Below are 27,663 nucleotides of genomic sequence, written 5' to 3' on the forward strand. Positions count from 1 at the left end.
TCAAAGTCACGATTGCTGTTTTATATGGGCAAATGGTTCAGTATAAAACCTGAACCGGGCATTGTAAATACAAAGTAAAAGAGTAAATGAAGAGTAAATGAGAGTTTCTTACTCTTATATAGAGGGTGGAAATAAATCAAAACAAAGTCATTATTGCAATTTTATACTAGCAAATGGTAAAAGTAAAGAAAGAAATTAAAGAAATTTGAAGTGAAAAATAATATTTAGAAATGGATAAATGTGTGATTAAAGATTTGATTCAATGTCTTTTTTTAAACGATCTTCTGAAAAAAATATTTTAATTCATGAAATGAATAAACCAACTCCAGATATGAAGAATTTGATACCTGTTGTAAAAATGTTGAAATCTATGGTAAGTCGTCGTTTTCCAACAGCTACAACTTTATGGTAAATAAAAACCAGTGGATCACAGGCTGCGAACATTTAAATAAATTGTTTTGTTGGTCTTGTACGCTATTTGCTTGTGGAAAGGACAAAACTTAGAAGTAGGGAGAATACGTTATAGTTGGAATTCTGTTTTGATTAAATTGTGAACACCTTGCCAAAAAGCTGACGCCTCGCTACTGGTATGTAGTGATAATAGAATACAATGAGAACATTTCATTGTTTGGTTAGGCTAAACAACGATAATAATATTTTTAGTTACAATGTTTAGTTAAAGATAGTAGAATATAATAAAGTATAATATAGATCTTTCGTTGTTTGATTAGGTCGAAAAACGATAATAAAATGTTTAGTAGGATGCAATGTAGATGTTTCGTTGTTTGATTAGGTCAAACAACGATGATAAAATATTTAGCGTAGGGATAAGATAAAAGAATGTAACTCGCACGATGCTTGTTGCCCATGATCTCGCAAAAGCATTTGACACAGTCTCCCATAGGACCCTGTTAAATGACTTGGCCGAAACATCTATCCCTGACTCCACCAAGAGATGGCTCTGTAACTATCTTATAGGTAGATCATCCTTTGTTGACTTTAGATATAATATGTCAAAAGCTAGGAAATTGAAACAAGGTCTTCCCCAGGGTAGCGTTCTTTCACCGATCCTCTTCAATTTATACATGTCCAAACTCCCGGACCCCCCAGAGGGAGTCAGAGTCATAACCTATGCAGATGAGTGCACAATTCTAACTACGGGCCATATCTACCATCTTTGGCATCATTTCTGGCTAATAGAAATCTTCAGCTATCACCAAATAAATCTTCAGCCACCATCTTTACTTCCTGGAATAAAGAGGTTTCCTTGACTCTGCCCATAAATATCGGTGCAATAAGGATCCCTACCACCACCAAACCAAAAATCCTGGGTGTCGTATTCGCCAGTATGCTGACTTTTTCTGCACATGCGTTTGCTATATGTGACCGGTTGAAATTACGTAATAATGTGTTAAAAGCTCTCGCAGGTTGTTCTTGGGGCAAAGGTAAAGAAACCCTACTGAGTACATACAAAGCAATAGGACGTCCTATTGCGGCCTATGCAGCTCCAGCATGGACCCCACAACTCTGCGAGACGCAATGGACCACAAACCAATCTTGTCAAAATACGACATTGCGGGTTGCAACTGGTTGCCATAGCATGTCGCATGCTGACCACCTTCATGTAGAATCAAAAATGCTTCTTGTAAAAGAGCATAATCAACTACTGTCTAAGCAATATCTTCTCGCGTGCCACACAGATGGTCATCCCAATGGCGCCATGGCTAGTAGTGCCCTCCCTCCTAGATGCATCCGTCGATACGTCCTCTCTTTTATTAAATTTATCGACAAGATTCTTAATAGGCCTCCGCCTGAAATCTCCTCGGATGAACGCTGTCTTCCTCGTGCAGGAAGAACTGTGCTTGCTCAATTGAGATCAGGATATAGCCGAGTGCTAAACAGTTATTTGTCTTGCATAAATACGTCCATCCACAATGTGTGCCCCAACTGCAGCTCTTCTCCCCATGACGCCGCCCATCTGTTTACATGTCCTTCTGCACACACAAATCTTCGTCCAATTAACCTTTGGACTCACCCCATTGAAGTGGTCAAGTTTCTCCGCCTGGATCCAGGATGACGGTTTATATATACCTCCTTTCCAACGCTTCCACATCCTTCTTTCCCCCTCTTCTTCCTTAACCCCTCCCCCTCCTAACTTTCATCCTATTTCCCTAATTATGTAATCGTCTTGTGTTTTCTTTCATGTTTATCTGCTTACAGGTCCCTGCAGGTTACAACAACAACAACAACAAATATACCTATTAATAATGATGTTTTTTGACCAGTACGTTTTGTTTTTTAAATTATAATTTCTATTAGGCTACTCTGGTCTTGTAACTGGAATGTAAACAAAAATTAATTTATTTCATTTTTTCACCCGACGTTACGTTGGTTTTTTTCTAACATCTTTAGGGGTATCTAAAAGATTTTTTTATTATTTAATAATTATGATTTTTTACAATGTGAAAATAAATTTATAATTTTTGATAATGTATAAAATTGTACACGAAGAAAACATGTGCATAAAATAAATAACCACAACACTAATAACAAAACAAAACAATAACAATAGTTATCAATTCAAAGTTTTAGAATTATTTAATTATAATATTAACCAATAATTTAAGTTTAAATTAATCACTGTTTGTTTAATAATTTCATATGTAAATAAACAATTAAAAGTTAAAGATACAAATATTTAAAATGTTTATATAAATATTGTAGACACTACTTTAAGTTGCCTATATTTGCGAACGAAGGTATAACAAAATGAAAGTAAAAAATATTTATTAAATAAAATTAAAAAAAATGTTTGAAAAAACATCATTCGGAATATAAATTTTAGTAATTAAAGATTATTATTTATATAAGTACAATGTTTTATATATATACACTTTATTGTTTTCAAAAGCTATTCGAATCCCTGTGTTCGCCGTATTGCAACTATTTCATCGTTTGTATTCATACTAGAAAAACCACATGGCTGCATTGTCATCATAGCAGTGCCAGAGCTTATTGTACGTAAACTTGTAGAATATCCAAACAACTCAGCTAAAGGAACTTTTGCCGTAATTACCTAAAAAAATATATATTCAATAAATATATTTATATTGTAGAAATAAGGTTTTAAACAAACCTTATTATTGGATTTTGGTACAATTTCGTTAATTATTCCACGTCGTCGAGATAAATCTGCAAGAATTTGTGAAATATTTTCAGCAGGTGAAACTATTTGAATTTCCATTACAGGTTCTAGTAAACGAGTTCCTATAGTGTTCAGTATCTGTTATAATTAAAAGAGTGAAATATTCTCTCCAATAAGAGTCTATATAATTATTTACTTTCTGAATACATTGTACTGCCGCAGCCATTATAAAAGAATCCGCCGTTCCACGCCCAACGACAATATTATGCAGTTTAATTTGAGTATCTACCACTTGTCCCCCAACTCTTGGTCCTCTTTCTAAAGCAGAAAGTGCACCTTTTCGTATTATTTGCAACATTCGTGGTCGTAACATGTTTACATTTGCCACATTTTCTGGAGATTTGTCTATGCTAATAAATTTGTTACATATGGTAATTAAATATTTATTTTACTTTTTAACAAAGACACCAATTAGCATATATTTCAATATTATTGTGAATTTACCTAAATAAATCATGACATCCTTTTATTAACTCAAGCGTTATTGTAACATTTTGCTTAATACCAGCAATATCTTTTTCAACGAAATAAGTTTCCTTTGCAGATGCATCAATTGTTTCTTTGTAAGCAATTTGTAAAGGACCCAAATCTACATCAATCTTATATTCAGTCAAAATTCGGGATTTTATAATTTCCATATGTAGTTCACCCATTCCTAAATAAATTCTCATTAAATAATTAATTTTCTGAATTTTGAATTATAAATTATAAATTATTAATTTAGTAGCAATCTTACCGCCTAAAACTGTTTGTCCTGTTACTTCGTCGTGCCGAACAGTCAAACTAGGATCTTCGCGCTGTAATTGTTTTAACGCAAGTTCCATGGCGCTTTGTGTTGACAAATTTGGCGGTTCAATCGAACAAAAATAAACAGCTACTGGAACCTGTGGTTCAGTCGAAAAAATTTCATTTATAATGTTTTCCTCAATTTCATCTTTCTTTTCAAATTCCTCATTTTTATAAATGTTTTTCAGTCGTTTTTGTGCATTTTTTAGGGAACTTGTGCTCTCAATTAACAAATCTCCAGTTGTAGTATTCTAGAAAAAACAAAAATCTAATTAAAATCAAATTTTGCTCATTAATATTTACATAAAAATAAAATACCTTAAGACCGCTGCATATGCCAATATTACCAGCCTGTACAGTGTCGATTTCGCGATATTCATCAGCTAATGGTTCAAAAATTTTATTTAAAATTTCTTGCCCACCTCGCGATAAAGTGACTTTTTGTCCTTTTTTCATATTTCCGCGATATACTCTAACTAACGTTAACGGCCCACGATGTTTATCATGAATTATTTTAAAAACCTTACCAACAAAATCGTTGCTTTAAAAGTTTTTATACATTTAGAATTTGATTAAATATTTTTAATACACAATTATTACCCAAAACAGTCATAAATCTGGTTCCGTTCATGTGGAGCTGGTAAATACTGAATTACGGCATCCATTAATTTTTGAATGCCTATATTTTTATAGGCTGAACCAAGTATCACAGGTACAGTTTTATTATTCAAAGTTGTGCGCCGTAGGGCATCATATATCATTTTATTAGTTATATTCTCAAAACTTTCATGTTTGATTACGAAGTCTGCCAATTCATCATCTAGTCCAGACAATTCATCTATCAACTCGTTTCTTCTATGTTGTAATTTTAAAAACATATCATCGCCAGCAACTAAATTCTCTGTTACATAATCTCTACCTAAAGTTTCTGAATTCCACCGATATTTTTGTAAGGTTATAACATCGTAAATAGCTAAGAACAGTAATAAAATAAAACTATTATATCATATTATTCTCTATACTATACGGAAGTACTTAAAGTTTTGTTGTCATCATTTTTGTGTATCTGTAAAGATAATGGTTTAACACCCAATTTTATTCTTAAATCTGCTATACATTTTTCGAAATCTGAGTCAGTACGGTCCATTTTATTCACAAACACAATTCTGGGCAGTGAATGTTTATTGGCCTGTGCCCAAACTGTAAGCGTTTGAGCTTCTACACCGGCTGCAGCATCTAAAACAATAATGACACCATCAACTGCATGCAATGATTGTTCCACTTCCATTGTAAAATCAATATGTCCAGGAGTATCCAATAAATTTATTCTAAATTTATTCACTTAATAAAAATAAAGGTTTTCTCATTTCTCTTACCTGTTGCCACTCCAACTAAATGATACTGCTGAGCTACAAATTGTAATTCCTCGCTCACGTTCCTGAGTTAAACAATCAGTAACGGTATTACCACGATGTACTTCTCCAGGTGAATGTATTTTGCCGGAGTAAAACAACATTCGTTCTGTTGTTGTAGTTTTTCCTTAAATTTTTAAAATTTCGTTAACAAATCGTTTTTAAATAAGTTAACTTACCTGCATCAATATGGGCTAAAATGCCGATGTTTCTAATGTCCTTGTTGCAAAAGAAACGTAAACATATCGTTCTCCTAAATGATGGTTGTAAATTAAATAAAATCTTTTTTATTAACATTATAATATTTGATAATTTTAAATGAATAATATAAAATACTGATTTCCTGGAGATGAAAACATATGTTTTCTTTTTTAAACAGCAGTTGATCACTGGATGCGTAAACAGAGTGACTACGGCTAAAAAATTTAATATTTAAAAACATAACATATGCATATATAAAATCTGATTTATTACTATTTTTTAAATTTTTTTTTTCTTATTTTTTTTTTCATTCTTATTCTTTTCGGCACGAATAATATAATGTATTGTTTTTATAATGTCTCTTCCACGAGTTACTCGTAGTAACTTTGAGTAACACTGTGCACTTTGAGTGCATCTGAGAGAGCGTAATATCCCTGTCGAAATTTCAAAATGCTACACAGACTTTATTCGTTTATTTTATTTCAAGTAAAATTTGTGTGATATATGAATCAGCTGTTTTGGTTTGAATTTAAATTTTTGTATTGTTTATTTGCGCGGCACTGGTGTTCTCTCCAGATTTTACACAAAGCTGTTTCATAAAAATTTGGCATTTTATTTGTGTAACGCTCTCAGTTTGTATTTTACTTCTATTTTACTCGAGTTTTACTATGAGTAGCTGGTGGAACATACCTAATATAGATCGGTTTGGCGTTTGTTAATTGTTTCTACAACACAATTAATTCAGCTTTAAGTAAGTATTACACATCATTCTTGAATGTTGACATGTGGACACTCATCAAAGCAATTTAAAATTACTGTTTAATCACGCACGCCATAAAACGATATTTCCGCTTTCACGATTTAAAACAGAATGAATTTTGTGTGGAAAGCCAGCAAAAGTCCGACAAAAGTTCTATACAAAAAAAGATAAGCCAGACTCACGAAAAATCAAAATATTTTGATTTCCATCAATCTGCTTGACATAACAAATGTTGCTATTACATATAAGACTTGGCTGAATTTTTTTTCAGCTTTAATCCATCAGCAGCTCATTTGTTGACTGTTTCTACTACTAATGGAAGGAGTTATCCACATCACATCCATATCATCATTTTTCGTTCTCTGCTATAATTTCTCCATTAACAAGTTTATGCTGTTTCCATAACTTTTTATATTCACATAAATATAAATATATGTTATAATAGAGTAATAGAGAATAAGCACAGTCACCGCATTTGAAGACTTATACCATGTTTCCACTACTTAGTAAGTGTAACTTATACCTTGTTTCCACTGCTTACTTAAGTAAATTACTTGAGTAACTAAGATTTTGTCGTTTACATTGGCACAAATAACTTGAGGCATGTGGAAGAACTTTCATGTGACAAAAAGTTCTAATTGTAGAGCTTTTCTTTGTTTACATTTTTATTATAAGTAGATAACATTAAATTTTGTATTGTGACAAAAAAATATTTCAGCATGGTAAACGCAGAAAATGTTTGTGATATTGTTGACAACATGAATGCACCAGTTGTTGCATACGTACAATTTTTATCTTTTTTTTTTTTAAAACGAATCTTAGAAAGTTGTACAAATATTGCAACTAGTATAAAATTAAAATGATACTAACAAGCAATTTGTACGATCAGTAAACTCTTGCACAGCTGCGCAAGTCGTGATGTTTTCAAAAACGTCCTCACATTCCAGGTTGCGAATCGTGTGTTACTTTCATGCTCAAGGTCGCCATCAGCAAGTTGTTGCCATTTTTATTATTATTTATTGCGGTTTTGTTAATCATTTGGTTTAAGAGTGGTAGCTGATTGACCTACCGAATCCGATTCTGGTGATGGGGCTGCCAACTGTTGCCCCAAGACCGACAGAAAATATTGTGACAGTACTCTTTTTGAAGGTATACGGGCGCCGCCATTAACCAGTTACGTTCTTCCGCCGCCATCTCTTTTACAGACTCCTGTCTATGCATGCAACTCTGTCCGTAACCTACGGCCTCAAAACATCCAGTGGGTAGCTTACAGATAGAGGTTTTTAAGGAAATGACACTCTTCCGACTGTTTGGTCCGCGGGAGGTATTTCTCTCCTGCCATCCAATAAGGGGAAAGCATCCGTTATCCACCACCTGCGACGTGTCATCTAGGGGTTACAGTCTGCCCGATGAAGGTAAAAAGAAATTAGCAGTATAAACTAGTATTTGATAAATTTTTTGTTTTCATAAATTAAATATGCAATAGATATGTGGTATTTCTATTACCACTTTATTATTAATTAAAACACTTTTATTTATTGTTATTATTTATTATTTTACTCATATTTATTGCTTTACACATACACATAATTATGTGATTTTTTTCTCTTGCTAATGAAAGCTGGGCCATTAAGTTAGTTTGTACTTTAGTTTTCACATAACGCCAGATTAATGTGTTAATGTGTTCGCCAAGATATCTGAAAACATGATTTGAGATTTAATTAAATCTTTTTTAATTTCAGACACAAAAAAGGAAAAGATGATGAAACGTGTGGCGGGAAAGTGGCGAGAGAAATTATGTTACATGTTAATTTTATGAAGTTGATATTAATAGTTTTAATTTATTTGTTAAATCAGGAAAGATAATTCCTTAAATCATGAAAGAACAGTAGAGTATTGGAATTTCGGGAGGGGCGCCATTCGATTGAAAATACTTCCACATGTTAATAAGATTTCTGGGCAATTTTGTCATGCAAGCCTATTTTCTGTTGATAATATCACAAACATTATATAAAATATTTTTGAGATTCTCCGCCTTTTTCATTTTAAAAGATTTATTTCACACAATACCGAAATTATTCTTTGTATTTTATTTGTAAACAAAAGAAAGTTCTTTAATAGCATTTTTGGTATATAAAAGTTCTATTACCTACATAAATGAGATTATTATAATGTAAACGTTTCCTCATTAATATAAATTAGCAACGGCCTCAATGAGATAGTGTGAATGTATTATTCATGTAATTTGTGATTTCTAGTCTTATTCTACTATCGAAATCTTTATTTTTATATTTTTATACACGTACAACCAAACAGTTCGTGTATACACAATTTCAATCTGCAGAATAACTCGAATATAGCAGGCATTAAAAATGAATGCAAAAAATTATACTCAAAAATTACTCTAGTGTGGTGTTGCCAATGAAGGTATTTGTTCATATTAAAATTCAATATAACGAAAATGGTGTAAGAAATTTTTTTCGTTCATTGAACATACATTGGTTGACGGTGGCTTCAAAAAACTAAAGCAGTATAATTTAATTAATAAAATTTGGATATTATTAAAAAAGTGTTAACTGGTCAAATTTACGAATGGCTTCTTCACGTCCAAAAAGGCTTGCAGCTCAAAAAGCTAAAACAATAGTTATTGAAATATCTGATTCTGATGAAGATGTTTTACCAACAAAAAAACAAAGATATGAACAAGATAATTCATTTTGTGAACTTGATTATGCCCAAAATAAGCATGTGAGGTAATGTATATTATTACTATTTTTGAAATATGGAACATTAATAAAATTTTATTTATGATAGATCAAAGAACCGATGGCCTGATAAAGAGAAAGAAAATCTCCAATCACTTGAATCTAGCAAAGAAACAGCTAGAAAAAAAGGCGGTATCACGAAGCAAAATAATGAAATAAATGGAAAAGAAATTAAGGAAATAAACAGCGATAACATATTAATTAACAACATTGATGATGGAAGTATAAACCGTATACCAACTAATCATGAACACAATGAATTTGCGGGTCAAACTATAACTCAACATACGGGTAGAAGTTCTTTTTGGGGTAAAAACATAACATTATAACATAAGAATCAGAATCTTCAATTAATTAATTTCTCAATTTTAGCTAGACGAAAAGTTTGGAATGTACATGAATTACTAGCTGAAACGGAATGCATTGAATTGAATGCTGCACAAAATATTGTAAATTTGTTTAACAACGAAAACACTATACCATTTATATGTCGATATAGAAGAGATTTAGTAAATGAGATTAGTCCTGAACGTTTACGTGACATTAAAAACTCATACACAGAAATTTTAAATTTACGGAAGAAGGCTGAAAATATTGTCAATCAACTCGAAAAAGATAATATAATTAATGAAGAAATACGCATAGAAATGATGTGTGCTAAATCACCGGAAGAACTAGAGTTCTTGGTAAGCATGAGAAGTAGTTTAAATTCTTTTATATAATTATTACTTTCAGTATGCACCTTATAAACCAGCTAATAAGGGAACACTCGCAGATAGAGCTAAGGCACTTGGTTTAGAAAAATGTGCGAATCAATTATTGTTAGGAGAAGGGCCAAAAGTATATTTAAGAAACTATATTGATCGTAATAACAGTAATTTAGATGATGAAATAAAAGTAGAGGCCGGTATAATACATATTGTATCCCATATTATAAGTAAGCATACTGGCGTTTTAGAGCAACTAAGAAAATTGTAAGTTTATTTTGAATTGTGTTTTTATATATATTATATATAAAAAAAAATTTATTCAAAGGCAAAAATCAACTCAAATATTTCTAACAAGTACAAAATCAAAAACTACTTTAAACAAAAATACGGAAGCGCCAACAATTAAAAAGGATGCAAAATCTGATATAAGTAAATATGAAAATTATTTCAATTTTCAGTCTGATATAAGACATATTAAACCTCATCAAGTTTTGGCTATAAATCGGGGCGAAAAACAAAAATTTTTAAGTGTTAAAATAATAATTGCTGAAAATTTTAAAATAGAAATAAAACGGTACATTCATAGAATATTTATGGATGAAGGTCTCCAATATGATCTACGTGATCGGATTTTTGAATTGTCATTTGAAGACTCATACAACAAAAAATGTATGTTTTACCTTAAAAAAAATAATATATTTATGGAAAGTTTTATTTATTTTCAATATTTAGTACAACTGTTAACATCGCGACAAATTCGTGCCGATTTAAATGAGACCGCTAAAAAAGCTTCTATAGAAGTGTTTGCTAAAAATTTAAAACAACTTCTATTATGTGCACCACTAAAAGGCGAAAAGATATTGGGTATAGATCCTGGATTTACAAATGGATGTAAATATGCCATGATTTCTGAAACTGCTGAAGTTCTTGAAACTGGTGTTATGTATCTGCACACGAGAAATAAAGATCCTGCGATATATGCTGAACAGTTAACGAAATTGTTAACAAAACATAAGTAATTACTTCAGAAATATGTGTGATTTTTTAATTAAATAATTTTCTTAATAGTTGCAAAGTTATTGCATTAGGTAACGGAACTGCTTGTCGTGAAACAGAGGAGTGGCTTTCAAAATTAATTTGCCATAATATATTAGATCCAAGATTTATACGTTACAGCATAGTGTCAGAACAAGGTGCTTCTATTTATTCTTGTAGTGAAATTGCCAAGAAAGAGTTTCCAAAAATGGATGTTAACCAAATAAGTGCTGGTAAGTGTATCGATATACAATACAATAATTCGATGTATTTGATTTCATTTTTAATTTTTTACAAATTAATTATTTTTAAGTTTCCATTGCAAGAAGACTAAATGATCCATTAAGCGAGTACGTAAAAATTGAACCACGTCATATTGGGGTCGGTATGTACCAACATGATATTAATGAGAAAGCACTAACAGGCTCCCTCAACGAAGTTGTTAGTGAATGTGTTAGTTATGTTGGTGTTGATATTAATACTGCCAGTATCAGTGTTTTAAAGTAAGTTTATAAAATATAAATTTTTTATTTCTGATCTTAATATCGGATGCAGGCATATTGCTGGATTGGGCGATAAGAAAGCTCAAAAAATAATAGATCATCGCCTTAAAAACGGACCATTTAAAACAAGAGAGGACTTGTTACAAGTAAAGCTAATAGGTGCGAAGACGTTTCAACAGTGTGCTGGGTAAGTTAATATGTGTAATTTTTTGTTATAATATTCCGAGTAGTTCTTCCGTTCTTCAAATTATCTATTGAGTTTACCTTTTTAATGAACTATATATGCATATGCATAGAATACAAAAAATGACTAAATGTAAACAACTTCATAGAATAGAGTAAGTGTGTAAATTGATCACAGTAGAACAGAATTAAAATTAAGATGATCAAACTTATAGCATAATTACAGATGAAATTGTGTTTAACAATAAATGTGTGAAGTTCAATGTCATGAAGGAAACTTTGTATTACATTAACCAGTTAAAAATAAAATCAGGATAGATTTGCTGTTGATTAAAAAATTAAAAAATATTTACCTATTCAAAATAGGTTTAATATAACGCGTAAGTGTCTCCATATAATTTCCCTCAGTAGTATTTAATGTCTTTTGACCAAACCAATTTATTGTATTAATCGCGATACTAATTTTTTTCTTATAACTAAATTTCTTTGTTTGTTACTCTTATAGATTTGTACGTATAGAACCCCTTAGTGTTGGTGGAAATGTTCAGAATTTATTGGACTGCACATGGGTTCATCCAGAAAGTTACAATATAGCAAAAAAGTAAGCATACATTTCTTAAATTAAATTTATTCTGATAAATAATTTAATTTATTTATTATTTGATTGTAGAATAATATCTATTTGCAAATTAAATTTAAAAGATATTGGTAAACCGAGTTTTATAGAAAAAATCAAAGATTATGAAAAATCCAATAATCTCAAAGAATTGTCAAATGACTTTAAAATTCCAATTGAAAGAGTAAGAGAGTATTTTAAAACTTTAAATACAAGTTATATTTGGATCTTTATTTATTAGTTGGAAATTGTATTTGTTGCTTTAAAACGTAACTTGCTACAGGATTATCGCCAAGATTTAAATAAAGGACCGCTTTTTAAACAAGGAATTAAAAATTTTAAAGATCTATCGATTGGGGATGTGGTAACAGGTAATCAATAAAAAATTTATATTCTTTTTGAATAATATAAGTCTGTAATGATTAGTGAATTTGCTTTTTATATATTTTTTAACTATGTGCTATCAATGATTTGCTTCCTTCTAATAATATAACTAATACTTAAGCAATAATTCTTACTGAATCAAACTGCATTTCCTCATGTACCTACAATATTTTTTAAATATATCTGAATTCTTAAAACGATTTATATCGCTATATATATCAACTATCCAATTAGTTTGTTATGTATTCAGATTTATTATTTCTATTATTATTCAGGTGCTGTAACGAATATTACTCATTTTGGAGCATTTGTTGATGTTGGTGTAGAACGCAATGGACTAATACACATAAGCAAAATGCGTAACATAAATTTAAATATTGGAGATCGCGTAACAACTTCAATACATCAGATAGATTTTCAAAAAGGGCGTTTAGGTTTAAGACTAGAAAAAGTATTAGCAGATATTGATCTGCTAAGTTTACCTGAGTAACTGTAGCTACTTAGCTTCTTTATTAGATATCAGCCCATTTAGGCTATGTCGTCAGCCTAGCCAGTTGTATTTCTTTATCTGTGCATTTTATTACAAGATTACAAATGTATAATATTAATTTTGGAAGTATTTATTGAGTTTTTCTGGTTTTAATATAACTTTTACATGTAATATTTGTATGTAAATGCTTTTTAAAGTTATAATGTATTCAATACAATTTAATATTTCTCATTGTTTTTTATCTAATTTTTAACTGCATTTATTTTTTAATACATCATTGGATTATTTTTGTAAAATACAATAGTTGCAATATGTATAATATGGTTAACTATTAAATTTATACATTTAAAATTTTATTTGATAAACAATTAAATTTTTAAATACAAATAGAGCACAAATAAAAATGTGTTCAAATAAATACAAATTATAAACTTATGTTATAATATTTAAATGCTAACTAAATGGACTTTGCCACACATTATATTTATTTAAAAACAAGTTGTATATGAATAGTATAGTTGTATACTTTATTATTAAGTAAAACAGTTGTAAAAAAATATAAACTAATAACTAAGGAACATAAAAGTTTAAATAAAAATCGTAGTTAAATTAATGAATATAGAATCTTTAAATTTATATATTTATTTGTTCGAAAATATATGAAATTGAAAAATATATATGAAAACAAAAAATTTAAATACAAAATTAACACTATAAGGTTATTTTATAATCAATATTATATTAATTTTTTATCATTTTAAATGATAATTAGGTAATGTTATGAGTTTCAATATACAAAAAAAAACATAAATTTATTGTAATCAAGGACAGATAACCCAACAAGTTGTCTTGATTAATACGCATTTACTTCGAGTTTTTTTAAACTGAAAATATATATATATATATATATTTGAATAATAACACATCAAAATAAAAAGTCAAAACAATTTTTGAAATTCAATTTCATTAACTTACCAGCCTTAAAATATTTTTAATATGTTTAGCAAATTTGTATCAATTATATAAATTTAATTTATCTCACGCTCCGTCAATAATTTTTTATTTCTTTTTTTCTGAAAAAACAAAAAGTATTTAAACAAATTAAAAGAAAATTAAATTGTTTATAGCAAAATAATATTTTTATATGTAAAAATTAAGAAGTAGTTTAATAACTTACTATATTTATTACATGCTCATTTAATATATTTAAAAAAAGAAAATGAAAAATAACTAAATAAAATATAGAGATATTTTATTATTAGGTACTCATAATAATACAAAAAGTGTATATATGTATATACAAATAAATATATACAAAATTTAAATAATTGATGTGGTCTTTGCAATAAACCAATATTGTTAATTAATTATATATTTTGAATTTAATTTTTTGAAGCTTTTTATTGTAATCTAGAAGCAATCTGGTTTAATAATTGTTTTGATTTAAAAGTCAAGTATATTTAGATTTTTTTACTACGCTCAAATTGTTTGATATAATGGATTCGCGCCGTCAACAATGTAAAAAATATATAATTAAACGTAACCGAAATTATTTTTAGAAATATTATAATACATATAAAGCATTATATATTGCTTTTAGCGTATTACAGTTAGAACTAATTAAATAAATTAAATATTTATACATACGAGAAATAAAATAAAATTTTTGGAAAAGCAGATAAAAAAATATTTATAAAATATTTTCATATGATTGGATTATAATAGTTTAAACCAATAATATCAGCATAATAATTTTAACTATATTTAATTTAAAAATTTATTTTTGTAAAGCTTGTTGTATGTGGTTATTCACTTCATTTTATATTTTGTTAACTCTTCAGTGTAAAATATTTAACTATAACAAAAATATCTAGAAATATGTTATATTTTTTACGTAATTTCAAGAGTTTAAATATTTTGATCATTTCCAAAATGTAAAATATTTTTTATTATTAATTAAATTTTAAAGTCTTCAGAAACTTTTAAAGATATTTTATTTTGTCAAAGCACTTGTAATTTATTATTCTATATCATTTGGATATATATATATTTTCTTTGTCGTGTAAAATAACAAACTTATTTCCTCTTTCTATTTGATTTTAATTTTATTAAATGCATTTTTCTGGTAAAAGTTCATTTAATACATTTATTTTAAGTTTTCCTCGCTTGTGGGTTTAATGAAAAATAAAATCCTTACTTAGTTTTCTTTTAATTTCCATTGCAGATTCTCAACGGAGAGTTTATAGAACCTAAAAATTGTTTAATACGGAAACTGTTTAGGATTTGAAAGGAATCATTTTTATCGTAGCAATTTCTAATACGATTATGTTATGCATAATAATTCACAACCCTTTAATATTATTAGATACTGAATTTTAAAAATACATAAAACTACTTCAAATATTTCAAGTAAAGAAAACTGTAAGTAGTATGTGATAAATAAAATTTTTAATAAGTAAAGTAATTGGAAATAGTAATGAAAAACTATATAAAATATACGCAATCCACCTCAAAAGTGACTCAACTAAATATTTCTAATTTGGTGGTGATATGAGAGATAAATTGAAAATTAAATATATATTTATATATAAATTATATATATATTTATATAATCAAAAAAGAAAAATTTTGAGTAGTATCACTTTTGTATTTATACAATCAGATAATTGTATGTTATATATGTATTTTAAAATAAAAAATTTTAATGCAATAGAAGTTAACTATTATTTGGATCTATAAAGCATTTACTTTGTAAAATACAAAATGAATTTCTGTATATATAAAGCAATGCAACAAAATCATCGTCTTTAATTTAAATTCGAGCAGTACACTTATTAATAGTGAATAAAAGCCATAAAATTTATATGTATGAAATAATTGAAATAAAAATTAAGATATATTAATTTACAAACTAAATCACACAAGCTGAGAAAACTCCCATTACACGTCAGCCAAGGTCCTGTTGCTGCTGTTGTTGTGCAGCAGCCTCAGAACGATTAATGGTATTACGATTATTGTACCTGCTTGCATTTTTTGATTGTGATTGTTGTTGTTGCTGCTGCTGCTGCTGTTGTTGTTGTTGTTGTTGTAATATAACACTATTTGCATTTGGTTCTTGTTGTTGAAGCCGTCCACCAATTGGAAAAGTATCTAACTCTTCGACGCTTGATATTTGCAGTTCATTTTGTTGTTGATCGGTAAGTAATTTCGTATGGAGTATAGTTACATATGTTTTGTAACGTCGCAACTATAAAAAAAATATTGCAAAATATTAATCTGAATAATTTTTTTAAATATTATAAATACTTCATATTGTAAATAGTTTTCCTTTTCCTTATAGTTCTGTAAAGGCAATCCTTTAGTTGGAATAAGACTTTTCTTATGTTCTGTCAAAGCATTTTCTAATTGTCCTAACTGTTGTTCATGTGATTCTAACTGTTCTTTCTGTTAAAATTTAAAATTTTTATATTTTAATATTTTAATTTAATATGTTTAATAGGTTTATACTTTAAAAATTTTAAAAGAAATTTTTGCATCTCTTCAACATACCAATAAAAACTTTGTATGTGTACTTGGCAGTAATGGTCGTTGAAAACGTTTTTGACTACCAACACCACCCTCAAGTGGTGGAGCTGAATAGGCTGCGCTAACAAAATTTATTGTTTCTATCCACGATTGCAGTTCTTTTGAATCACTAGTCTGGAATAAATACTCCGCTTGATCAGCAGTTTGTAAACGAAATACGTGTTGCTTTTTTGTGTAATCTGTCGCTTTAGTCGCTAATGCATGGTGAATACGAATAGCATTATGTAAATTATCTGACATCTAGATATAAAAATCAAAATTTAAATCATCATTTATTATCTTATCAAATCATTTACTTTTTCAATTATTAATTAATATTAATAACACATACTTGATTTTTACGGAAACCATGCTCATCCTTATGTAAAAATAATACTAAGTCTCTTAGAGTACAATAAAACATTTTCCACGAACGCTTTCCGAATGGAGCTAAGTAATTATTATTATTATTATTATTATTTATTAAACAAACTAAAATATTTAAAAATACAATACTTTTCTTGTAATTGGAATCAAAACAACACTTGCGCATGACATAACCTTTTTTATACTCTATAGCGGATGAAGACTCAGGTAAGTCTAGGAATGGATTTTGTCCTACAGAGCAAGTATTACCAGAACTAATAATCTCATTGCGCTGCTTTTGTAAGTCAGGCGAGTCATCGTCCCTAAAACAGATTTAATAAAACGGGTTAAAGTTTTCAGTTTTATTATTCACAACTGCATTACTTACAATGCCCACTGTAAAGGTTGTGCTTTAATTGCTTGATATAAATGTTTTAATACGTCTTTGGGAAAATTTTCGCCATCATTAAGCTCTGCTAAATTATCAACGAATTCTGTACATGTCATTTTTCTTCCAATGTTTTGACCGTGCAAATCAGTGTTTAACAGCATTATTGCACAAGTCAACGTATGGACTGCATCTGTAAAATACAATATGTTTTATTGTTATATATGCGGAAAAAATATGTTGTAATGAATTACCTTGGGAATTAAAAGATTGTGGATTGCAATCTAAAAATCTTTTTGAAAAATGCACCAAAACTCGCTCTCGTTCCTGTGTTTCACCAGAAAGAGAAAATTGTTGCAAAAACTCTCGCAACGCTTGATCTAATGTGTTATATTCAAAATTAAAGTATTTTAGATACTCATCTGCTACAGCCCGGCTAAAATCGTTGCTAAAAAAGTAATACTGATAAATTATTTTTATTTATATGCAAATAGCGAGAATATTACTTTTTGCTTAAATGGCGCGATACATCGCTTTTTTTAAATCCGTCAAGAGAATATAGCCTCTTTGCCAACCTTATCGCAGAAGGCATATCTACAGCCTTAGGTGAATAGTGATATGAGTGTAACGATTCAACATCACTGCCATCATCTGAAACGGGAGGTGAAGAGTCCCGGTCCCGTACATCGTTCTGTCCGCCACCAACAGTTGCCAAAATTGTAGTCGGTGGTTCTTCAGTAAGTGTAGCCAATTCATCCTCAGAGTCTTTTAACTCAGAATAAACTGAACGTGGGGAGGCACTATTACTACTATCAACGCCACGTACTTGTATTATTAACCTATGCTCCGACTGCTGTGATTTTTGTTGGAATTTTTGTTGTTGTTGCTGTTGTTGACGTTGTAAGGCAGCATCAGATACTAAAATTGTTGAGTCTGAATCACTTGGATCACTAAGAACCATTCCGCCTAAAAGATCGCGAGAACTTAATAAATTATCATCGTCTTGATAATCAGGACTTGAAATATTTGAAATTGCTTCGGAAACACTATGATCACCACAACCACCACCACTACTATTCATACCACTAACTAAACCAATGCCTACATTATTACCACCAACACCATTAATAGGGCATTGTAACAAACCAATTTGTGAAGTACCAGTTGTTGATGTTGGAGTATTCGTCGCTATGCCATTTGTATTTGTCGTACCTTGCTGTTGTTGCAATTGTGGTTGTAATAAATGATTGCCATTTAAGTTGCTATTTATTCCAATTGCTCCCTTCGAACCAGAAGATGACATTACGCTACTGGATACTGAAGTTGGCGATGCTGGACTTCCAGCCGAATTTTGTGGTGAAGAGCTTAAAGAACTTGAATGGGAATTTGGTGAAGACGTCTGACCGTAATGTGTTACATACTGCTGATGTATCAATTGATGTGGTGGAAGCGGAGCATTATAAGTCCAAACTATACGATCGCGGTTCGAGTCCTGCGAAAATATGAATTTTAAATGTAAACCAACAAATTATAACATATTTAATATTTTATCATACAAATTAAATGAATTTTGTCAAACTAAATTTATACTAAGCATAAATATTATTTAACTCCAACTTGTTAAAGTAGGTTTTAACTAGTTCTGATTATATATCTAAACTACTTTAATTTTAATACTAAATAATTATTGCATAGCCTCACTTTCGACATCCGATTTTATAGCATGTTTATATTGTTTTTTTTTTTAAATACATAATTTTAGTAAGTACAACTTTTTAAGGTAGCGTTTTAATAATTATAATCCAAGATATTGTATTATTATTATTAAATTATTAAAGTAAGTGCTTAACTTATTTTTAGCTGTATGGTAAAGTAACATGCAAATTTACTAATCTATTGTAAATTAAAATCTAACTCTAGAGTTCATTATTAAGTTTTTAACTTTTTAGGTGTGTGTAGTTTTAACCTTTTTATATAATTTAATTCTGTTTGGAGTTGTATTTGTCGCAATAGTCAATGGTGTTGCTGTTATTATTGTTGATAATTTCAGGTTATCACAATCATAGATTGGGTTGGATTCATCTGAACATTTCAGTGGAACCAACGTTTTCAATTTTTGGCGATGTTTTGCAGATATATCGTGTTGGTCGAGTGAAGTACTCGGCGAAGAATTAGCACCTAAACTTAACTTTATATTTTTAACAATTATTGTAGATGCACTTGACGATGTCTAAAAAACAGATACAAATACAATGCAAATAAAGTATAAACTAGAATTAAGAAAAACAACAACAAAGAAAAAAAGGTATTTAAAAAATAATAAAAATGTTTCTCAGGCATATTTTACCTCTGAGGTAAAACTTATAAACATTTTGTTAATTGAAAATAACAGAAAACAATAAATTTATTTAAAAAATAGATTTGTATTAAAAATGATTAATTTCAAAATACTATATGTTCACATATATATGCACACTTTGTTGTTTTGTTGTTTTGTTGTTTCACAATCTGTTTGCTTTAAAATTTTTGTTGCTAATTTAGTAGATTTCGCACATGGTTTTCAAGTTTTTATAGAATATAATTTCTTATAAGTTTATTTGTTTTTAAATGATATTTTATTAGAAATTAATAATTTAGAAACTCTAGTACAAGATATAATAACGAAAATGATAAATAATGCTATTTTTATTTCTGTCACCAGCCAAGTATCACAAAATCAAAAGAAAAACTAAACTCAAAAACTCTTCCAATTACATCCAGTTTCATTTTATGCAATATAAAAAAAAAATTTGAGAATTAAAAAGTAAAGTTAACAATTTTTAATAACAATTTTTTAAATTTAACTTAAATACACATAATGATTTTTAACTAACCTGTGAGTCCTCTGAGTCTTGCCGTGTATCCAAAAGAGTGTTTAAAGAACTATTAACATCTTCGTCAATATCAATAGGTATCACGGCAGCAATTCCTTCACGTTGTATTTGTTGCAAATGATCTTCAGATTTACTGGTTCTAAAACCGGCAGAGTCACATTTCCGTACAATACCATTATGTCGACGTACTACGCCACTTGTATCATGTGTTGCAGTTATACCAGTACACATAATTCGATTTCCACCACCAACAGCTCCTAAACTAGATGGTTCCGGACTTGTGGGCACTGAATTTGATGTTTCTTTTTCTAAAAGCGGTGTAGATAGTGAAATTGGTGATGTGGGCACTGAAAAGGATGTTTCATCCTGTGATGTATTTATATTAATCACATCACTTTTTACTGTTGCCGATGATGATGAAGATCCCGAACCATGGGTTCTATAATGTGGTGACCTTGAATAGTCTACAGAATCGCTACCTACTCGTTTGTGTTCATCTAATTTCTGTCGTAATGGATACACCTTTTGCTTTAAATTTCGCAAACGATGTTTAGTTGACAAAGACGCAAATGAATTTGTAGTTAAATCTACATTTTCTGTTAATTCTTCATCGCCATTATAAGCATCTACAAGACAATGTCTATCGCTCGCTTCTTCGTGTATATTATGAGTAATTCCTCCGCTGTTATATGTTTCAATATTCGTAATATCATACTGAGTTTGATCCTCCTCATTGTCACCAACAATTTCTTCAAATTCATTCTCTTTGCAATTGCGTCCCTGACGATAACGTATGCGACGTTGGTTATGGCAATGAATACTATTTTCTTCCAACAAAATATCAGTATGTATTTCTTCTTCCAACAAATCTCCTACTTCATCTTCATCCTTTTCTAGATCCTCGCATAACAAAAGTGTATCATTTGTTAAAGAATCTTTTCTATATGGTCGATCACCTTCACTATTGCTATTATTGTAGCTATTATTAATGCTATCCCTTTGCTGTAATAACTTATTCTGACTTATGTGCTGCTTTTGTTTTATTTTTTGCTGTTTTTGCAAACTAGCTAACTCTCCAGAATTTGTCGTATGTGTAGGAGAATCAACAGATGAAGAAGAAGTTGGAGACGATTCACCAGATGCACGTGGTGCTAGGGCTCCATTAGTTCGAGAACTTTTACCAACACGATTTGGAGAATCTCGTAAGCTATCAATCTTTAAATTATGTTAAAGAAAACAAAATTTCTCATCAAAAAAGTATAATATTTTTAATTAATTTTTGTTATTTACCTTTTTGGCATGAGTGGTTAGTATATTGCTGGTTTGTGGAGTTCTTGATAAATTTAAAATTAAATCACCTGTCATCATATACGCTTCAAAACGAGGTGCTTTAGCGAACTGCGGTGGTGCAGATATTGGTTCTGTATCTCGTTCCTTTTGTTCTTGTTGTTGTGTGTTATTAGTACTGCCACTATAACTATTAGAATGTTGTAAATTATGTGTATTTGCAGATGACGCACCGTTGCCATTTGCTCCAGGAGATGTTTGTAAAGCTTTTGTTGGAATTTGAGAAGGTCGTAGACGTTTATGTTGAGGTGAATGTTGAATTGGTGATTTTTGTGGACATTTTAGAGCGGTTGGAATGCGTGAAGGACGACATGTAGGTGATGTAGATTGATTTGTTTCAACGAATTGCATATTAGCAGATGAAGTAGAGGAGCTGCGACTATGATTTGCAGGGTTCGTGGGGCGGTTAGTCGGCAAGGATGTTGGTGATTTATAACGTACCGTCGTAGAAGAAGCATTTGGACTTATGTTTGTGTTCATATTTTCGATGTGCAGTTCATATTCATTAATTGCCTGTGAGTTATTTGGTGACAATCTTTCATATATATTTGGAGATTCAATTTCAACATAATGTGGACTTGTTGTGTTCGCTAACTGTTCCTTTATACGAGCTTTCAATTTTGGATCTGAAAACGGGATTTATAAGAAATTATTTATAAGAAATACATAATTTACATTTTATTACCTCGTCTTAATTCCAAAGTAACGAGATCATCAGATAAGCGTAAACATTTTAAAACTAAAATAATATACATATAATTAAAAAATTACTCTAATTTGTCCGTTTACCATTATATAAATTTACCTTCCTTCGTTGTATATCGATGTACATCGGTTCCATTCACTTTTAAAATTACATCACCAGCTTCAACCTAAAATATAACAAGAAAAATTCTTAAATATATAAAGTAAAACTGAAAATATTAAATTATTTGCAATAATTTTATATTAAATTTATTTTTTCAAAATGTTTTCGTTATTATTCTCGGTTATTATTCCACATTCAAACCTAATTTATTAAACATCATAACACTGATTGATATCTGTAGATTATCTAATATATAGTACGTAAGTGCAACCTCAGGCACAACATCCTGAGGTTTATTCTGTTGCTCTCATACTATTAGAGAGAGATTTTCAGCAATTTTATGTTACAGATATTTGTTCAATCGATTAATTCTACTTTGTATGATCTACTTTGTATGTATCATAGGCCTATATTGAGTTTTTTCTAAATGGTAGGTATGATTTCGATTTGAAACTAAACAAATACGATGAAGCAAAGATGGTGTTACTTGAAAAAATTATGTTTTTAAAAACGCTTTTATATTAGAAAAACTACATCTTAAAATATTTTTATATAGTGTAAGACTTATTCGGCAAAAAGGCCAAAAATGTTTCTTTAGTCCAAGAAACGGAAAACCGTATGCCGTGAACGGAAATATAACCGCGATATGGTGCCAAAGAAAAATCTACATAAAAAAAAACTATTTTAAAAAAAATCAACTTAATTTGACATCTATTTAAGCACAATGTCATTGGTACAATAGAACTCTTTTGGCCGCTGTACCGGCTATTAGGCGAATTCACGCCACTAGCTTAAAAAAGCACAATGTCATAATAGGCTTCAAATTAAAAGTTATTTAATGGAATAATATCTGATATATATGACTTAAGCTACATATATGAATCGTTTTAAAAATATTGTATTTTTTGGTAGAACGATCTCATTAACACTGAAAATGCACCCAACAGTTTGTAAATAAAAAAATATGTATAAGACAATTTCAAATCAACCAACTTTATTTTATGTTATTTTATGCGTAATAATCAATCGAGTACGAGTTATTTACGTATTGAAATGCCAATAAAATTGGAGTAAATCAAAAGAACTGAAAGTCAACTCGTCTCTGATATTAAAACGGCTTAAAAAGAGTGCAAAAATCCTAAAAAGCATTATTTAAATTAAAAAAAAATTTGTTCTGATATTTATATTTTTCTCTTAGTGAAGTTACCTAAAATTCTTCTTTAAAACGTCGTCATTTTGAAAGTTTTTTCTGTCTTATAAGTCAATAGATCAAAATTAAGTAGTCTAATTGAATTAAAGAGAAATTTTGTTTTCCGCTATGATTCATTAAATTGTTGTTTTTGTTATTTGAAAATAGGAGCATTTGTCAGTTTTTGACTATTTAATGTGTGTATATTATAACTATAATAAGAAACATATGTATCTAAAACTGGTGTATTTTAGAAATATTTATCTTATAAAGCTTCCATACGTATCCAGCAACACATATAAAAATGATGCAATAACTTTCAACCAGTAATATTGCATGGAAAAAATTAATTCCACAATAATGTTTTTCTTCCGTACTATGTAGGATTAATTCTTATATGTGATCTGTTTTTATTAATATCCAGCATGGCCCAATTGAACTGCAACTTTTTAGTTGAATGTAAATGCCGAGCTTGGCTATCAATATACCGTACACTGAAACATCGAGTGAGATTATGTTTTATGTCCATGAATGCCACTATATAATTATAATCAAGAGTTTGATGTTGTATTTTAGGCTTAGTTGGTTCCAATATGATGTGTATGACAGTACTGCCCACGGTACCACAGTACCTTTATTGTACCTTTGTGGTAAACTTCGACACAGTTCAAAAACAGCAACGGATAGCAACCATCTCTTTCACTTACGCCCAAACTAACATAAACAGTGGCTTTTCACTACTTATGGCCATTTGATATCGATTGATTTGTTTTTAAAATGCTCAGTTGTAAGATTTTCTCTTTACAAACGAAGAGAATTATAAATTATGGTTGAGCAAGCTCAACAGCTTCATCGTTTTATTAAATCAACATTTTTTTTAATATCAATAAAATCTTGGAACTTATAAGACCTGGCTTTGTTTTGGTTATTGGGTATTCAAGTTAAACATATTACATGGTATTTTCCCATAAGCAGTATCTAAGCAGTCAGTTGGGTTCCCTGCGAAACGAAATTTTTCGATTTGATTCTAAGTATTTATGCAATTTAATGAATAAAAAAAAAAAATAAATCGAACTAAATCAAAGCTTAGTAAGACGTACCAAAAGTTTATCAACAATGTTCCTCGTCTATTTTCAGATAACCTTCTAACAGTTACAAACGCTTTAAAACAAAACAGCATCTATCCCTCGAAACTACTTGTTTTCACAGACAACTAGGTGTCGTTCGTCAGTCACCAAAATCAGGAATACAAATATATGTGCTTGGCGTTTGTTGTATTTTATGTTTTCCCAAAAGGAAACAAGTTCTGGCCAACTTGCTTTTCACTTATTCGTAAGGGTCACCCAAAAAGTTCCAAGGGTACTGCGACTTTATTGATATGTAAATAATTGACACATAATGATAACAGCGAACCCACGAGTCAACGATTTATTCTTACAGGTCATAGGGTTAATAATATTTTATTGGAAGAAACTCTAATGAGATTAAAACTATCTGCTTGTCACTCAACTTCCAGATGATGCACTAGCTGCATTTTGCAGTATACCTCAGATATTGCTTAGTATCTTGATGTGTCTAGTTGCATTCGCGTATTGTATTTGATTTTCATGCTCAACAATTTTGGTGGTTTTCCAACCTATCATCCGATCGATATGGCTTACTAGCGGCGTATTTGAAACTCAAGAAGGTGAATCTTTATTTGGTGAACTAAATAAGAATTCATCAACAAAAGTAATGTCTAATTAAACAAGCTCATCTTTTTGTATTTTCTTACAGGCCAAGGTTTGACTGCACAACGACTACAACAATAGTAGCAAAATTTGGTGAAACTTCTCATTTGGGTGTTTGTAAATAAAAAAGCACAGCATATTTGCATTCTACATACTTCCCAATTACCAGAGAAATCAAGCAGAGTAAATACTAGAATCTTACTAGATTTCATTAATCGATTAAGATTAGATGTAGTCCTATTACTAGTAATTTAAATGCTAAAATTTGAGGTAACAGATTACGGTTAAACATTATTTCACTAGATTAAACATTTTAATTTAAAATAAAAATTTTTAACAAAAATTGATCGGAATTAATTGATCGGAATTTTATACAAAATTTAACTTTAAAAAACATGTATGCAAACTAATTCATATTATATAAAAGTTTGAAATATAAACATAAAATTTATTGATATATTTCATAAAAATGATGTTATGACTTTCGGATAAAATATGTAATCTGATTACTGCATACTGTCGTCATCAAAAAGGATGAAGTCATGCACTGCTATCAAAACATTATTAAGCATAAACCAATCAATTATGAATAATCTATTAATATTAATTTATTTTGTATTTTAGAATTTTATATAATATATTTAATATTAATATTCTTATGTGCAAACTTACCGCTCCACAATCCGCAGCTGGTGAATTTTCTACAATGTCAAATATAACATGGGGTGGACCTGTCGTTCCCAATAAAGAAAATCCAAAGCCAGAGTGTTCGCTACGTCTCAACACCACTTTCAGTTCTTCAGTCATTTTGATACCAAACTATTACACAAAATTTATTATTGCTTTTTTACTTCAACAGTATTGCAAATTAATTAATTAATCAATTTTATTAAAGAGACATTTATGTTGTTTTCTATAATTTTAATTTCGCTTTTTCTTTATTTCTTTAACATTTGTTTGCTGTTGAATACGAAATGCTTGACTGGATTTTTGGGCGTGTTGTACTTTATTCAACTGTTCAGTGTCGCATCTACTTTCACACTTCTATTTACTATATTCTAATAAATGTTGTTCCTTTTATTTTAGATAATTTATCAAAAAAATCTTAAACATTAAAGCATTTTACCAGGAAATTAGCACAATTTTTTCAATTATTCATATAACTTTCTTTAATATTTTATCCGATTTTTCAGCCTTGTATTAAGATATATTCCAAATCTTCTTTAATTTAAAAACACTTTCCTTGCTTCATCTACACACATTAAATAAAATAATTCTTAAAAATATATTGTTTAAATTTTTTCACCGATCGCTGTTTCTTTTTTCGTTGAACAACTTTTTAACTCCAACATTTTCGGTTTTTTTATGCTTTTCTTTCTTGTACCAAAAATTTAGTGTTTCTGCATTCATTTTGAAAAGTGTAGCAAATACATAAATATGTAGAAAAGTGTATGAAAAATCCTTATACCAAAAGATGTTATTTTACACGAAGCACTAGAATAATACACATTAACTTTTTATTACTTTTAAATTTGATATATATCTAATTAAAATTATTTATAATTAGAATTATAAAATTATGTTTGCTTATATTTTAAATTATCATAATATAATAGAATAAAAGTATGAAATAATACACATAATAATTTATTAAGCACCGCTAACACTGAGCTTCAAATTTGGCAGGACACGAGTTCGATTCCTGGTACTTACAGTCTCAAAAAACTATTTACGAATAATTAAATATAAGAAATATTTCCAAGACCACGGATGATAGGTATTTGACAATATTCAAACAGCTAAATGGTCAGCCAAAAATTGAATTAATTAAAATAGTATAAAAAAGAATTTTTGTTGTTGTAGTTTGCTACTTTTCGAAAAACGTTTTAAAAAAAAATATTTAAAACTAATTGTTGATAACGCAAAAATGTAATTGGATATTTATTATTTTATTGAAATAATCTTGCATAGAAAATGTATGTCATGCAGCATTAATTAGTGTGGCAGTATTACTTCTTCTGAGCACATGTATTTATTTGTCAAAATTTGATTAATTTAACACAGGTACAATAAGTACTTAAAATCAACTTGGGTCAAGTGTTCCATTATCTCAGCATTATATTATCAAACCCTTTGCATATTTGTACACAAGTATAGATATTACAAACAATTGCAACAGATATATTCATAATAGTATTGAGAAATTGTTGTTTGTCTTGATACCGATATAACCATTAGCATATTAGAGGCATTCATACGTTCCTTGGTAACTCAATAACGTACTAATAAGTAGAGTGACAAAATGACAAACGTCTTAAGAACCCTTTGCAATTCTTTCTTAAAAGTTG

The 27,663-nt window shown here is 29.4% G+C and overlaps 3 protein-coding genes across 7 annotated transcripts; 1 reads left to right on the forward strand and 2 right to left on the reverse strand.

The window, feature by feature from the left end:
• Nucleotides 1-2,894: 2,894 nt before the first annotated feature.
• LOC119686494 (ribosome-releasing factor 2, mitochondrial-like) lies at nt 2,895-14,064 on the reverse strand. Of its 2 annotated transcripts, XM_038101085.1 has the most exons (11): nt 14,026-14,064; nt 5,583-5,656; nt 5,368-5,530; nt 5,027-5,319; nt 4,592-4,964; nt 4,310-4,532; nt 3,942-4,242; nt 3,650-3,860; nt 3,342-3,555; nt 3,137-3,283; nt 2,895-3,076 (listed from the first exon to the last, which is right to left on the reverse strand). In XM_038101085.1, exons 3-11 carry the CDS (start codon nt 5,505-5,507, stop codon nt 2,912-2,914), a joined length of 2,067 nt encoding a protein of 688 aa, XP_037957013.1. In that variant the 5' UTR covers nt 5,508-5,530; nt 5,583-5,656; nt 14,026-14,064; the 3' UTR covers nt 2,895-2,911. The 2 variants fall into 2 exon arrangements, with proteins under 2 accessions (XP_037957013.1, XP_037957012.1); XM_038101084.1 differs by lacking the exon at nt 14,026-14,064 and having other exon boundaries at nt 5,583-5,743.
• On the forward strand, nt 8,581-13,197 carry LOC119686493 (S1 RNA-binding domain-containing protein 1). The gene is made up of 13 exons (XM_038101083.1): nt 8,581-9,117; nt 9,179-9,438; nt 9,502-9,815; nt 9,865-10,103; nt 10,165-10,508; nt 10,572-10,854; nt 10,908-11,107; nt 11,188-11,377; nt 11,430-11,564; nt 12,066-12,161; nt 12,231-12,360; nt 12,418-12,547; nt 12,836-13,197. The coding sequence occupies exons 1-13, from the start codon at nt 8,957-8,959 to the stop codon at nt 13,048-13,050; spliced, it is 2,697 nt and encodes an 898-aa protein (XP_037957011.1). The 5' UTR covers nt 8,581-8,956; the 3' UTR covers nt 13,051-13,197.
• A 1,894-nt stretch (nt 14,065-15,958) lies between the features above and the next one.
• Nucleotides 15,959-26,729, reverse strand: LOC119686495 (PH and SEC7 domain-containing protein). Of its 4 annotated transcripts, XM_038101086.1 has the most exons (14): nt 26,622-26,729; nt 26,442-26,567; nt 25,988-26,134; nt 22,394-22,460; nt 22,274-22,327; nt 21,532-22,214; nt 20,242-21,456; nt 17,875-18,860; nt 17,623-17,816; nt 17,369-17,561; nt 16,967-17,303; nt 16,600-16,875; nt 16,357-16,494; nt 15,959-16,297 (listed from the first exon to the last, which is right to left on the reverse strand). In XM_038101086.1, the coding sequence occupies exons 3-14, from the start codon at nt 26,120-26,122 to the stop codon at nt 15,998-16,000; spliced, it is 4,578 nt and encodes a 1,525-aa protein (XP_037957014.1). In that variant the 5' UTR covers nt 26,123-26,134; nt 26,442-26,567; nt 26,622-26,729; the 3' UTR covers nt 15,959-15,997. The 4 variants fall into 4 exon arrangements, with proteins under 4 accessions (XP_037957014.1, XP_037957017.1, XP_037957016.1 ...); XM_038101089.1 differs by having other exon boundaries at nt 17,875-18,334; nt 18,530-18,860; nt 25,988-26,728; XM_038101088.1 differs by having other exon boundaries at nt 17,875-18,334; nt 18,515-18,860; nt 25,988-26,728.
• Between the last annotated feature and the right edge of the window lie 934 nt (nt 26,730-27,663).

Source organism: Teleopsis dalmanni, chromosome 2 (assembly GCF_002237135.1).
Source record: "Teleopsis dalmanni isolate 2A chromosome 2, ASM223713v2, whole genome shotgun sequence".
Taxonomy (NCBI): Eukaryota; Metazoa; Arthropoda; class Insecta; order Diptera; family Diopsidae; genus Teleopsis; species Teleopsis dalmanni.